The sequence below is a fragment of the Zingiber officinale genome, chromosome 4A (genome assembly GCF_018446385.1).
Source record: "Zingiber officinale cultivar Zhangliang chromosome 4A, Zo_v1.1, whole genome shotgun sequence".
Lineage (NCBI taxonomy): Eukaryota > Viridiplantae > Streptophyta > Magnoliopsida > Zingiberales > Zingiberaceae > Zingiber > Zingiber officinale.
In genome coordinates, this window is record NC_055992.1 from 131,639,808 (window position 1) to 131,653,957 (window position 14,150).

The following is a 14,150-nucleotide window of genomic DNA, read 5'->3' on the forward strand; positions in this document are numbered from 1 at the left end:
TCCTCATGGTGAACAGGGTCGCCGAACCGAGCGGGTAGCCCGCTCGGCCGAGGCATAAAGCAGTAATGCTGTGAACATTTTCATCCGAGCACACGACTTGGAATCTCCCGAGCGGATCAGTGCCTACGTCCGGTCGGACGTGATGGGACTGTCGAGCGGCCAGACACTCGGCGCGGGAATAGAAGAGACAAAAGGACAAGGGAAACATCGGGTGACAACTTCTAACAACAAGCGTGTTCGACGACTAACCCATACGCAGAAGCCTATGACGGAAGGTTCTGCTGTCACATCAGAAAGATACTTATTTTAAACTATACCAGAGCGGAAGCGTGGTGGGCCCATAACCCACAGGTCCGAGGATCGAAACCTCGCTCTGATACCAAATAAATTGTCACGCCCCGGAGGAGTCCCTGTCCGAAGAAATTTCGGCAGCACCTCCCCTGTACGGCGAACAATCTGAAACTTTCTATAATCACTATATACCTCAGCCATATGCGGCTGGAATAATAACAAAAATAAAACAATCACCACGCAGATAATATCAATTTCAGCCTCTGGCTGACACAACCACACAGTTTAACAGTAAACAAATAGAAAAGTAATACGATGACTCGAAAAACAACCCTACTCAACTACACTCGTAAAGCTCAAATCCGACAAACTCACCTCTTCTGCCGTCCAAGCAGGCATGGAGTAAAACATATCCAAATCATACCAAAATCCATCAACGATAAGAATCCATACAATATCCAAGTATCAAACAAACCAAGTCTAAACATAGTCAAAAGAGAAACTAAAACAACAACTCGTGATCAACAGAGGACTAGCACTACGTGCAATGGGGACTAGCGACTGGAACTGCTCCGGACAGCCTCAACTTGAAAATATAACAACAATGGAGGCGGGGTGAGTCCAACACTCAGCAGGTACAACTGATATGCAAAATAAAGTAAATAACAGACAACACAAATCATGCGTACAGTCTCCTGAATACGAGAAGGATAAATGCAACTGAAACAAAAACAGGAGAAAACTGTACTAACCAGGATCAAGGTAAAAAGGTAACAGGGTCGTCAGACCGAAGGTGTCATAATCCTGTATGTATGTCAATCATATGCATTCATACAAATACAGCAAGTAAATGCAGCAAACACAAAAAATAAATGCATCATGCATATGATACCAATGACATGGTCACCCCTGACGCAATCAGCCATCTCACACACAATAGTGAGTCCGAATGGGTAGAGCTGTGACAACCGTGCACTCTGACATCACTGCCCCTGATGAGTGACCGAGTGGACGGGATGCTGTCGGAGTACTCACATACTCCTACCCCGAAATAATAAATGGGGGAGCGCAATGCTCTCATCTCCCGATACACGATGACGGGAAGGACTCTCTGCCGGCTACCACGCTGAGTCACACTACCCATGAGCGGACCAACGGAGCAAAACAAAGTCCAACTGTCTGCCGGCTACAACGCTGCTACACTAAACCAATGGAGCCAAACAGAGCGGAACTGTCTGCCGGCTACCACGCTGAGTCACCAGACCAACGGAGCAAAACAGCTGAACTGCCACACACCTGTCTGATATACCACTAACCCATGAGTGAGGGTGTGTACAGATACATGTAACATGTTTTGCTCATTTCACCGAACTGACACGCATAACACGCGAGATTGCCGAAACCTTCCCCTGATCGCCCACCCCGCTCCCCGGAGGGGCCGTCATCGATCGCCATCGGCTGACAGGCGACAGCGACACCATGAAGTCGGTCGGCGTATATCCAGAGAGGCTCCCGAGCAGTATCATCTTTAGGGGCGCGAGGACAATCCCCTGATGTCTAAAGAACGGCGTAGGTCGTCCGCACGGGAAGAAGAAAATAGAAGCAATACGTCCCGGGGCGAAATCAACATCATTGCTGGGGGTCCGATCGGCGGAGATTCCAATAGGGCCAGAAAGACACACGCAAGGCAGTTGAGGATCCAAGCGGTCAGCTGCAGCCAGGAAAGGGCGAGCGGACCCGAGATCAGCTTCGGGCCCGGGGACCTCCAAGGAGTTGAAGTCCCTCACGATGACGCCCTGATCATCCGAGCGGTAATATCCAATTATACTATTCACCGCATTTTCATTGACACAGGCAGCTCAGTCAACATAATGTTCAAGAAGGTCTTCGACCAGTTGCAAATTGACCAAGCCGAACTACTGTCAATAACGACCCCCCTCTATGGATTCACGGGGAACGAAGTCTTGTCGGTCGGTCAAGTCCGGCTAGCTATTGCGTTGGGAGAGGAGCCGCTTAGAAGGACGAGGAGCACCACCTTCATCGTGGTTGATGCTCCTTCTGCGTACAGCGTTATCTTGGGGCGACCAGCGCTCAGTGAGTTCCGAGCGGCCGTCTCCACCTTCTACCAGAAAATTAAGTTCCCGGTTGAAGATAAAGTTGGAGAAGTGCGAGGAGACCAGCTGGCGGCTCGGCGATGCTACGTCGAAATGGTCCGAGCTGAAGCCAAGTTCGCTCGAAAAGTACTACGAGTCGAGCTTGACTCTTCCCGACCGGAGTCCACCGAAGCTTACTAAGAGGGTGAGGATCGACGAAGGCTAGATAGGCCATGGAACACAAATCATCTCCAGGCGTATCGAGCCGGGTGGGAGGTGCGTTGATATAATTCATTTTATGAATGTTTTGGTCGCCTATGTCCTTATAATGCAGGAAGCAAAGTGATGACGCATTTGCCATTATTCGCCGAACGACCGACTACACGAAGACCCCGTGCAGCTTGGCCGGGGGTATATTATCCAAGCCAAAGGCTCGACGGCGAAGTCCCCGTGCCGTTCGGCCGGGAGTATGTCATCCGAGCTTTAAGCTCATTATTGAAGACCGTCGAGCGACGACGTTAAACGCTAGAGTCGGACCGACGACTATAAACCCTCCGGCCGGAAGACCGTCGAGCGGCGACGTTAAACGCTAGAGTCGGACCGGCGACTATAAACCCTCCGGCCGGAAGACCGTCGAGCGGCGACGTTAAACGCTAGAGTCGGACCGGCGACTATAAACCCTCCGGCCGGAAGACCGTCGAGCGGCGACGTTAAACGCTAGAGTCAGACTGGCGACTATAAACCCTCCGGTTGGAAGACCGTCGAGCGGCGACGTTAAACGCTAGAGTCGCGTCGACGACTATAAACCCTCCGGCCGAAAGACCGTCGAGCTCCGACGTTAAATATCGAGAGTCGGACCGGCGACTATAAACCCTCCGGCCGGAAGACCGTCGAGCTTCAACGTTAAATATCGAGAGTCGGACCGGCGACTATAAACCCCCCGGACGGAAGACCGTCGAGCCCCGACATTAAATATCGAGAGTCGGACCGGCGACTATAAACCCCCCGAACGGAAGACCGTCGAGCTCCGACGTTAAATATCGAGAGTCAGACCGGCGACTATAAACCCCCCGGCCGGAAGACCGTCGAGCTCCGACGTTAAAAATCGAGAGTCGCGCCGGCGACTATAAACCCTCCGGCCGGAAGACCGTCGAGCTCCGATGTTAAAAATCGAGAGTCGCGCCGACGATTATAAACCCTCCGGCCGGAAGACCGTCGAGCTCCGACGTTAAAAATCGAGAGTCCCGCCGGCGACTATAAACTCTCCGGCCGGAAGACCGTCGAGCTCCGACGTTAAAAATCAAGAGTCACGCCGGCGACTATAAACCCTCCAGCCCGAAGAGGACAATAAAGAGGTCAGATTCTTAAGTCGTTTGGCCGATCGGCCAATTAACCAAAAGTACTTCGTGAACATCTGGCGAAAACTTCGAAAAGATACCGAGGAATGTTGGCGTTGACTAGCGTTTTAGCTGCCCCCGTGGGGGGTCGAGCGGAGGGTAGTTGTACATGGACGCCGCTCGGCGCAACTGATGGTCCAGTCAGTCGGACTAATCACCTCCTTCGACTAGACTTGAAGGGGAGGCAAGTGATCCGGTAGTAAGGACGGGGGACCCCCTTTAAGGGAAGTCAACGCCACATGGAGGTCAAAGGTCAAACGACCGACCGGAAAAGGGAGGGTCGACTAAGCGGAAGCAAAGAACCCGACGGGGAGTCGGGTCTCCGACGCTCATGGTGAACAGGGTCGCCGGGCCGAGCGGGTAGCCCGCTCGGCCGAGGCATAAAGCAGTAATGTTGTTAACAGTTTCATCCGAGGACACGACTTGGAATCTCCCGAGCGGATTAGTACCTACGTCCGGTCGGACGTGATGGGACTGCCGAGCGGCCAAATGCTCGGCGCGGGAACAGAAGAGATAAAAGGATAAGGGAAACATCGGGGGACATCTTCTGACAACAAGCGTGTTCGACGACTAACCCATACGCAGAAGCCTATGAAGGAAGGTTTTGCTGTCACATCAGAGAGGTGCTCGGGCTGTAGCAGTATGGTGTCAGGCAAACTCCTCTGACAAGCCCATACTGAGGTATGGTTAGAGGACACGTATTCACCTCGGTATGTGTGCATGAGCCTCTTCACAGCTCTATATAAAGGTCCTCACACTTCGGCGGAGGTACGCAATCACGCAATCTAGGATCTTTGGAGCCACTTCATAATTTCCTCTTGCTTGACTTGAGCGTCGGAGGGTCGTCGCCGGGAACCCCTTTCCGGCCCGACTTCCTTGCAGGTTCGCCGGAGATCCCTACGACCAGCTGGAGATCCACGTCATCAGTTCGGAGAGCGCCACGTGCCCAGCGTCCATTGATTCAACGTTCGGACATGATCATATATCTTTTTATATGTAGGTTTATATGCAAGGGAATATCATAATTTATCTAAAATTCAAAAGATTTTACTAGTCAATATTAACCTAAAAGTCAATTGAATAATATAATCATGATTACAATAGTTTTATCTTTTAAGATGTCATTTAGTGGAATAAAACAACATGATTACACTCATTTTCTATCTCCTAATTATATTAAAGAAAGCAAATTAAAGATTCAGTTTATAGTCAATTGTTAAGTAGTTAGGAGGTGGAAGAAATTTTTTATCAAGAGTATGCATCTATCGAGATTTAATTCTGTCTCATTGTAATAAATCTGTCATCCTCTAACTAACTAGGTACCTCGTAAAGACAAATTTAAATATGTTATTCATGATTCATATCATAGTTCCTAAGATCTTAATCCTATGCAAACTTGATTTAGAGTCACAAGATAAGATTTGTATGATTGGATAGTAGAATATCATATTAAAAATCTTTAAAATTTTATACTTGTATATTTTTTTTAGTGATACATAATTAATAATTAATATATATATATATATATATATATATATATATATATATATATATATATATATATATATATATACATTTATATTAACGAGCGACAATAACCGCAACCTCAATTATATTCTCTTAATTCACAAAATCAAATATCATAAATTTTTTAACAATCAATTTGTAGCACCAGCCAGCCATTCAACCCAACAAAATAATTAGGGGTGTCAATTCGGATGGATCGGGTTGTGTTGGGTCGGATTAAGTTTTTTTTTTTTTAACTCGACCCGAATCTGACCCGAACTCGAGTTCAACCCAAAACACCTCAACCCGAACCTGAACCCGATCAACCCGAACATAATCCATATAACCCGAAAATCCGATTCAAAATGATTTTTTTGGACTATTTTCCCTATAATTCTTCATTTTTATCTCAATACTCCATCATTATCATACCAACATGATATTAATATATATAAAAACATCTGAATTTTTAAAATAAAATTTGATTTAACCCCAAAAACCCTATATTTAAGTCAACTCTGGTCAACCCGGGTCAACCCGAACCCGACCCAACCCGAAACTTTTTTACTCTTCAACCGTCCAACTCAAACCAGACCCGAGCCCGAAAATATCCAACCCGAACATGATTTTTTTCAGATCGACTCAGATTGAATCGTCGAATCGGATTCATTTTTGACACTCCTAAAAATAATTCATATAAATACACATTCAATCAGAATAATCCATATAAATACATATTCAATCAACATATTATAATTTAAAAGCTAACAAAGTAGGCCCTAATAAAAAATAGGTAGAATCATTTATAACATAAGCGTATTAATTCTATAGATTCTAAATAATCCCAATGATTCTACTCTAATTCCACCGTAAAAGACGATTTGAAAATATCCAGCAGCGATTTGATATTTTTGGTTTTGGACAGTAGCATAATACGATTTTACTATTTGAATCGTGATTATGAACTATGATTCGTGTTAATCTCATAATCATTTTAAATAATAAAGCAAGTATTTAAAAAAAAAAGGTTTTAAATACCTAAACGTATACGTGAACGACCCAATGCTTTCCGAACCCAAAAACAAAGGGGAAAAGGTGGTACGAATAAGTAAACGAATAAAATTAGATAATAATAATAATAATAATAATTATTATTATTATTATTAGATGAATGAAACAAACAAAGAGAAGGAAAGGAGAGCCTCCTCTCACCTAGTCATCTCTTCTACTTTTCTCCCCCCATTTAATTTTGATTAGCCAGTGGACTCCTTCCTTCCATTGGATTTGCCCACTCTCCTCATCCGACCTTGCAAAATTCCTCCTTTTTGCCTCTCCATTCCTCCACGCTCTTTCTCTCTCTCTCTCTCCGCCTGTTTCCTCTTCCTTTCCCCCTTTCCTCTCCTTCTTTCTGTGGTCTGCTTGGACTAGAAACAATAATTCTAGAGCTTTTTTTGTTCAAAAGAGGGCTGTTCGTCTTACTGCTTTGTTTTCAGCTCTTTCAAACTGTTGGAACGTAGCAAAGATATTTTTTTCCCCTAATTTTAGCGGAATTCTGCACATAAAAATCAGATCTTTTATTTTATTTTTTTGCTCTTTTCTATTCTGCGTTGATTTCTATTGGTATTATTGGAGGGGAAGAGGGAAGGGGTGAGACAAATGGTAAAGGAAGGACCTTGCCGTCATTGTGGAGTTACAAGTGAGTTCCTTTGCACGTTTATGAGCGGTTCTGGATCTTGGACTTTCTTCCCTTATTTGTTCTTCCATTTGTTGTTAGTTTTCAATTGATTTGCTCTCTTTAAATTAACAAATACTTTTGTGGCCAGTGATATAAATATGTTCCTACGGTTCTTTCCTTATTGTTTTCATTAATTTCTCCGGAACAGCTGGTTGCTTGCCGTCAGATTTCATTGCTGAAACATGCTGAATGCATTATGGAATGCAAAGCAGTTCCTGAATTATTCAGCTGATGTTTGTTTCTTGTGTTGTGTTGCTCAGTTTGCGTAGTCGTCCAGGTCTAAGCTTTACTTAGTTGGATGGGAATCATCATGTGTAATATTATTAATTTAGTCTAATTGAATTGCATTCTCCATTCCATTAGGTTCAGCCTCTAATAATGATTTGAAACCCCCAAGTGGACTGCGAGTAGCTTCTCAGAAACATTATTACCTCTCTAGCAATCCATTAAGATGTAATTTCACAGGCTGCTTTAGAGAAATTCCTGTGATATGCATTTGTATTGGCAAAAGTGGAAGATTTTTGTTGCCTTCTCCCTGTTCCAATTGTCAGTTTAAAAACAAGCATCCACTGCTCGGGACTTGGACTCATTCTTTTTTGCTTCCAACTGCATAATTTGTGCTCCATATCCAGTTAGATGACTGTATTCATTTTGCACTTCTAAAAGGCTCTTTATTCTAGGTTCCAAATTCTGGTGTATCCCAAAATGCAATTTGCATTACATTGTTTTCACTTAACACTAAGCTTTGAGAAAGTGTGATAATGATGAGGGAACTTGTTATTACTTCTTATGAAGAGCTGATATATTTCTTGGTTTACATTGTTGTGTCCTGTCCATTCATCTTCAAATCCTTTTTTGATGTGATATACTAGGAACATGTCTGGACCTGAAGCTTATTTACTTGAGGCTTATTCTCCTGTCATTAAGAATACTTAGCGATGCTAATACTTTATCCTATTTTTATCGCTTTTTGTGATTCTTGTGTATTATTTACAAGCAAGTACTTCTTTCAGGCAAAAAATGATACCAATGATCAACAGTGATTCAATCATTGTTAACTTATCTAGAACTTTGAAGTGATGAACCTCCTTTGTTAATCTCCACTCAAACATAGACAACCTTATTCAGGAGTTCAGTTTCATTTACGACAATTCTACAGAAGACCTTTGATAGGAATGCCATTTATCGTGAGGAAAGAATTATATAGATGGTTTATCATGTCATGCCATCATTTAAATTGAATTGTGATGTTTTAATATCCATGGAACTAATAGACAATATTACATCCTACTGCTTCCAGAAAAGTTTAAATTCTTATACCCTAAGCTTTAGACTTCTCAGTTCCTACTAAAATTTCCCCAGAATTTGCATGTCTTTTCATTGAAAACCATTGTTCTTTTCATTGGTAGCATAATCATGTTATGTTTATCTCAACTTAAATGATTGCTGCTTGTCTTATTTGTTTTACTTGGCTTGAGTTACAGGCAAGTAGATTTCCGCCAGTTATCTCTTTCATTATATAAACTATTATTATTATATTTTTGGGCAATAGTATCATCACTTAACCTTGATGTGGAATAGGTACTCCTCTTTGGAGGAATGGGCCACCTGAAAAGCCAATTTTATGCAATGCATGTGGTTCCAGGTGGAGAACCAAGGGCTCATTGACAAATTATGTGCCTCTGCATGCTCGAGAAGCTTTCGATGCAACTGAAGTAAAAGTCCCCCAAAAGATTACTGTATTCTTCAAAGAGAAGAAACTGCAAAAGAAGAACGAAAGTTGTATATTGGAAGGTGATCGTGCAATGCCGCATTCAGACCAGTATTATCATAAGATTGTTGAGGGTGATACAAGCAATCGATCTAGTTCCGGATCAGCCATTTCAGGTTCAGATAGCTGTGTGCATTTTGGCACAACTGATGCGAGTGAGATAACAGGTTATCATCTTTTTTTATTTTCTTCTTAAATCAAAGATGTTTGGTCATGATCCTTGCTTGTGAAATCATGAATTGACAATCCTATGCTAGCAGCTTAAATTTTTGGGCTAATGATAGATCTTTTCTCTTTGATTCCAAGCTTGTGAAATTCTTATATAAAGATACTTATTTCTAAAATTTAAAAGAAAAAGGCTGAACTTTTGTACATAGATTAGCATCAAGTTTGAAACATTTAAGCTCAATGATTGAAACTAGCCTTCTTAGCACCACTTGTCTCCTCTGCTTTTTAGTAGTGCTTCATGAGGAATAGGTAAATATCAAAATGTTCTAATTTCAATGAGAATTCTGGAACGTTCAAATTTCATCACTTCAATTTTGACCATCAGCATCCAATATCCAGAACATCTTCCTTTTGCTAAGCTCTAACCTGTCACTACTGCTTACAAATTGTTCTTCAATTTTTTTAATCTACTTTTCAGGTTCGGTGCAGTCAAATGTATGGGACTCACTAGTACCTTCTAAGAAGAGAGCATTTTTGGCTTGCCCTAAACCTTCTTCTATTGAAAAACTCACAAAGGATCTATATTCCATTTTGCACGAAGAACAAGCCTCAAACATGTCCAGAACCTCAGAAGATGACAATCTGCTTTATGAAAGTGGAATTCCATTTGATTCTTCTGAGATTGGTTATGGAGGTCTACTCATTAAGCATCCATATCCAAAATCCATTGAGGAAGAATCAGAAGCTAGCTCATTTCCAGTAGAAAAACTTAAAACCATTAAGGAAGGATATTCAAGCTCAATATCCGCACCTGTAAATAGCGATAACAAAGGAACCAGTTGTACTAAATCCAGTGCGGACACAATGAAGTCAGCAGCGCAAGTATATCGAGATACCATCTACAGGTACTATCTTGAGGCTTCATTTATTGGCATGAAAAGATTACTCCAGTAACATACTAATAGATTTAAAATTAGCTTGATTTGGAATTTGAACTTCCATCCATCCTTTGCAGGGACACAATTTCTCATGAACAAATGATCATGTTGCAAGATAGAGATTCTCCCTTGGGTTATGCAGATTTAAGTGTAAGAATCTAATTTTTGTTTACATCAATAGAGTGTAGTTTTGTATGTCAGTTAATGTTATATAATTGTCTTCCGTGTGCCATGTAGAAGAACAGAATAATCTCTTCCCTTATCAGCTTAAGTTTATGGGATAAATGTATTCAATCAAATTTAGCATGGTAGAAGAGCAGGAGAAGGAACCTTTTTTAGTGTTTGAATCTCGTCAAGATCACAAATTCAACATATGAAAATATAACAGCTTGAGCATTTGGATATGTGATCTGTCATTCGAATTTAATAGTCCTGTAATACACAATAACCATGGTTTGTGTTGCTCATTCTTGCTTCATAGGCTTTGATTGACTTTGAGGGTTTCACAAAATATTTGACATTTGAGGAACGACAGAGATTGATGAAATATCTACCATTGATTGACATTGCCAAACCTCCTGAAAGGTTAGTTAGTTGCATCTCTATAGTTGTATTCTTCTAGTCAGAGAAACTTTCTAGCTCTTATGCTGATTGTTTATTTGGCAGTCTCAAGGCAATGTTCTCCAGCTCCCAATTTATGGAGACATTGTCTTACTTCCAACTACTGCTTCAGGACGGAGTTTTTGATCTGTCATTGTCCGAAGCAAATGCTGAGGAGTGTAAAACTTTAAAGAGGCTCGTATTACGAAATTGCAAAAGAATCGAATGGTCAGAATTCTACCAAAAATTAAAGGTACAAAGAACTTGTATACACAAAGCATAAATATATGACATGTGCCAGGTTTTGACTGATAAGTTGCCTCAATTCCTATAGGATGCATCCTCTAAGAAGATCAGAGAAGGAGATGGAACACTGAGCAAACCCACATTTCCTCAGACTTCCAATTTAGCATCCCTGAAAAGGCAGCGGGACAAGCAACATAACTGTTCAGGTTTGTTTCCTGGATTCAATTAAATGAAGGAAAACATGGATATGAGCAAACCACTCATTCTTGCACAGTATGTATTTCGAAGCTTGTGTTACTTTGATCATTCTTCCCCAAATGAAGGTCAAATGTATATTCTCTTGATTATTTATGGCTTCCATGGTTTTCTCAACCACAAGTAGACATATTAAGTGCCCATTTCTGAGAAGAAACAATGGTTGAGGATTTTGGCTAGATAGCCACGGTTAAAGTTGTGTAATCTATGAACATAAATCTAAATCCTATTTTTCATAAGACTAGGTCATAACAGGAAGTGACACGAGGAGTTCAACGAAGAGTTACGATGATTCATGTAGCTTACACAAACTAGTTAAAACCAACACTGAGTTAATCATGATATGCTGATGTAGGTATGTCTCCTAATTCAATTGGTGGTATGCTGTTTCTTTCAGATATCAAAACCCCTGTGAAAAGTACTAAAAGAGTATGCAGGCCTGAGCTGATGAATCCTCCTCCTTCACTATCTGCAAATCAGCTGGAATCTAGTGCCATTTCAAAAGTAACTGATGACGCAAACAAGTTTCTTGACGATGAAGATTGTTGCTTCAGTCCGAGAAGGCTTTTTGCTTCTCTTCCTGATAGAAATTCAATGTTGTTCATCGTCGACAGTACTGAAGACAATCTGCTTCTCAACATGCCATCGTCGAGCGCATCATTTCCTGAAGCACAACTACTGTGCCATCATCCATGGGAGCAGAAGATGAACCGAAATAGTTCGACAAAAGAGGGTGGAGTCAAAGAGCAACCATCTTCGAGTTTCAGTAATAGATAATTAAGGGTTTGATACCATTGTAGTAGCGTAGACAAATAGTTGAAGAGTTCAGTCTATGCTGTAGCACTGACATTATATAGAAACTATGGACTGGCTCGGGCTGGTTTTTCTTCTTGTATGATCAACCATGGTGAAATAATTTGTAAACTAATTGAAAAATAGAAAAGAGTGTAACCTATTGACCTTGGAAATTTTTTCTTACAGGTGATGACAACTCCATATTTAAACTAGAAATATTTTCTTCTTTGTTTTTTATTCTGTGTTTATGGTTTCTTTTTCACTTGCTCGGGTTCCTCTTCTCATTCTTTCTCAACTGCAACGGTGATGGTTGTCCTCTTGCGACTCTACTTTCAAGGTCCTACGGATCAAAACACGTCAGTCGGGGGTCGGAGCTGGAGTTATTAGTGTGGCCCCTCTTACGGTCAAGTTGCTGAAAGGAGGAAGGCTCGCTTGCACGAGAGATCATTGAGAGCCCAAAAAATGAAAGCGGAGAAGATTAGCCTTTGCGTGTGAGAAGAAAACCACACCTTTACTTACCTTCACAAATCCTTATATAGCCGTGGAGGTGGAAGGTGTAGGGCCAATGCACGTGAAAGAGGGGGAATCAATCATGTGATTTTAAAAAATTATCTTTTTCTATTTTGAAACTGAGTACGTAACAGAAAGATAATTAAAAAAATGAGACAAAATAGAAACACAAGCACAAGAGTATTTATTTGATTTGAAGCCTTCAGTGACTCCTACTCCAAGACCCAGGTCCCTCAGACCTATCGATGAACAACCTACTAAATTCTCTTCTGGAACTACCAGAAAAGTAATTCGAATACACAAAACGAAGAAAAGTGTAACAACTCTTATATGTTTCTTTTTGCAAGTATATACACGAAAATGTACAAAATTGTTACAACACTTGGAAGAATTAATTTTGGCTAAGCTCGTGTGTTGGAGTCGGTTTGCAGCAACAATAGGGCATAGTAGAGTCGTAGCAAATGGAAAATGTAATGACAAAATGATCGAAATTGATTATTTGGAAGTTGTGTTTTCTAAGCTTCGAGCACCCTCTATTAAAGCCAACTCGAACCTGATCCAATCCACTGATCTCAGGATCACTTTTCGAGACTTGACTTTTATCGGTCGATCGATCCTCACCATTCGGTCAACCGAACCTCTGATCCACTCTCAGTTTATCTGGTCTCAATTGCTTGCTAGTTATCCACCATTCAGTCGATCGGACCTCACCATTAGGTCGATCGATCCCTCCGGTCGAAATCCAATCCTGAGATGAATTCTGATCTGATCTTTTGGGGTTCGGTCAACTGATCCCTGACATTCAATCGATCAATCAAGTCACCTACAAAATGTTAATTTTCTTGTAACATAGAGTTAGAAAAACAACTATAAATACCTAAATGTAGTATGACTTAGACCCAGTCTAGGTCTAGTCAAATCTCAACCTTAGACTCCTAGGTTGGAGCTGGGCTGGATCAGGGCCTAAGTCTCAATGGGACTCACCCTCACTAGATTAATCTCCTCTAGTGATTTACCTCACTTACTATTTACAATCACTTGACTTGCCTTTTGACCTACCAGGTCTTCCTATTAGTTGTCAGGTCTGTAGACCAAATTAAATTTTAGCTAGCTGTCAGGTCCCGCAGATCTAACTGAACTTCCTATCAGATATTAAGTCATACCTTGACTTATCTAGACTTCATGTCAGTTATCAGGTCCTAAGACCTAACTAGGCTTCATCCTAATGTCAGGTCCTTTAGACGTGTCAATTCTTGTACACTCAGTAAAAAAATTAGACAAACATAACACTAACTTTAAATCATTTATCATTCATCAAAATTTGACTTTGACCATTGATGCTAATTGCACCAACAAAAGGTCCATATAGATTATGCAAGCCCAAGGCCGGTTACATGGATGATCACGCGAGTGAGGTGTCACCCATAGGCCAACCACATGAGCAAGCTGTTGCGACCGGGACAACAATCACTCATCTGTACTACTGTGTTGTCTGGTCCCTTGCTTGAGCTGTGACCTGTCTTGCCAAGGTCAGTTGTATGCCAGGGACTATCGGAGGTAGAACTAGCTTGACTATAAGATTCCTTCTCCTTCTGAAACCACTATGGGTATGAGAAGAACGTTGAGTGAGTGTATGAGATTCTACTAGGATGAAGAGAGCTGCGTAAGTGTTAAATCTAGATGAAACAAAAAATAATAATTATAATTTTGTTCACTCCAAGGTAAATCATGTAATGAGTGGCCTATGGCGGGGTGTTAAAACTTAAAACTATAATATGGATGGCGTGCTTGGAGATATAGAAAGTCAACTGTCAACGTTGGATCCAACAATGGATTTGACCCGAT

At 41.5% G+C, this 14,150-nt stretch overlaps 1 protein-coding gene across 1 annotated transcript; it reads left to right on the forward strand.

Moving 5' to 3' along the window:
- Positions 1–6,533: 6,533 nt before the first annotated feature.
- LOC121971262 (GATA transcription factor 26-like) lies at positions 6,534–11,991 on the forward strand. Its single transcript, XM_042522438.1, has 8 exons — positions 6,534–6,983; positions 8,604–8,960; positions 9,440–9,866; positions 9,977–10,049; positions 10,381–10,484; positions 10,566–10,752; positions 10,834–10,951; positions 11,398–11,991. The coding sequence occupies exons 1-8, from the start codon at positions 6,944–6,946 to the stop codon at positions 11,775–11,777; spliced, it is 1,686 nt and encodes a 561-aa protein (XP_042378372.1). The 5' UTR covers positions 6,534–6,943; the 3' UTR covers positions 11,778–11,991.
- The last annotated feature ends 2,159 nt before the right edge of the window (positions 11,992–14,150 follow it).

Bases quoted from the DNA above. Each gene is read 5' to 3' on its own strand.
- LOC121971262 (XM_042522438.1), top strand. From the start codon at position 6,944: ATGGTAAAGGAAGGACCTTGCCGTCATTGTGGAGTTACAA. The intron at 6,984-8,603 runs GTGAGTTCCTTT...GATGTGGAATAG, and splicing joins CCGTCATTGTGGAGTTACAA to GTACTCCTCTTTGGAGGAAT. The intron at 10,753-10,833 runs GTACAAAGAACT...CAATTCCTATAG, and splicing joins AATTCTACCAAAAATTAAAG to GATGCATCCTCTAAGAAGAT.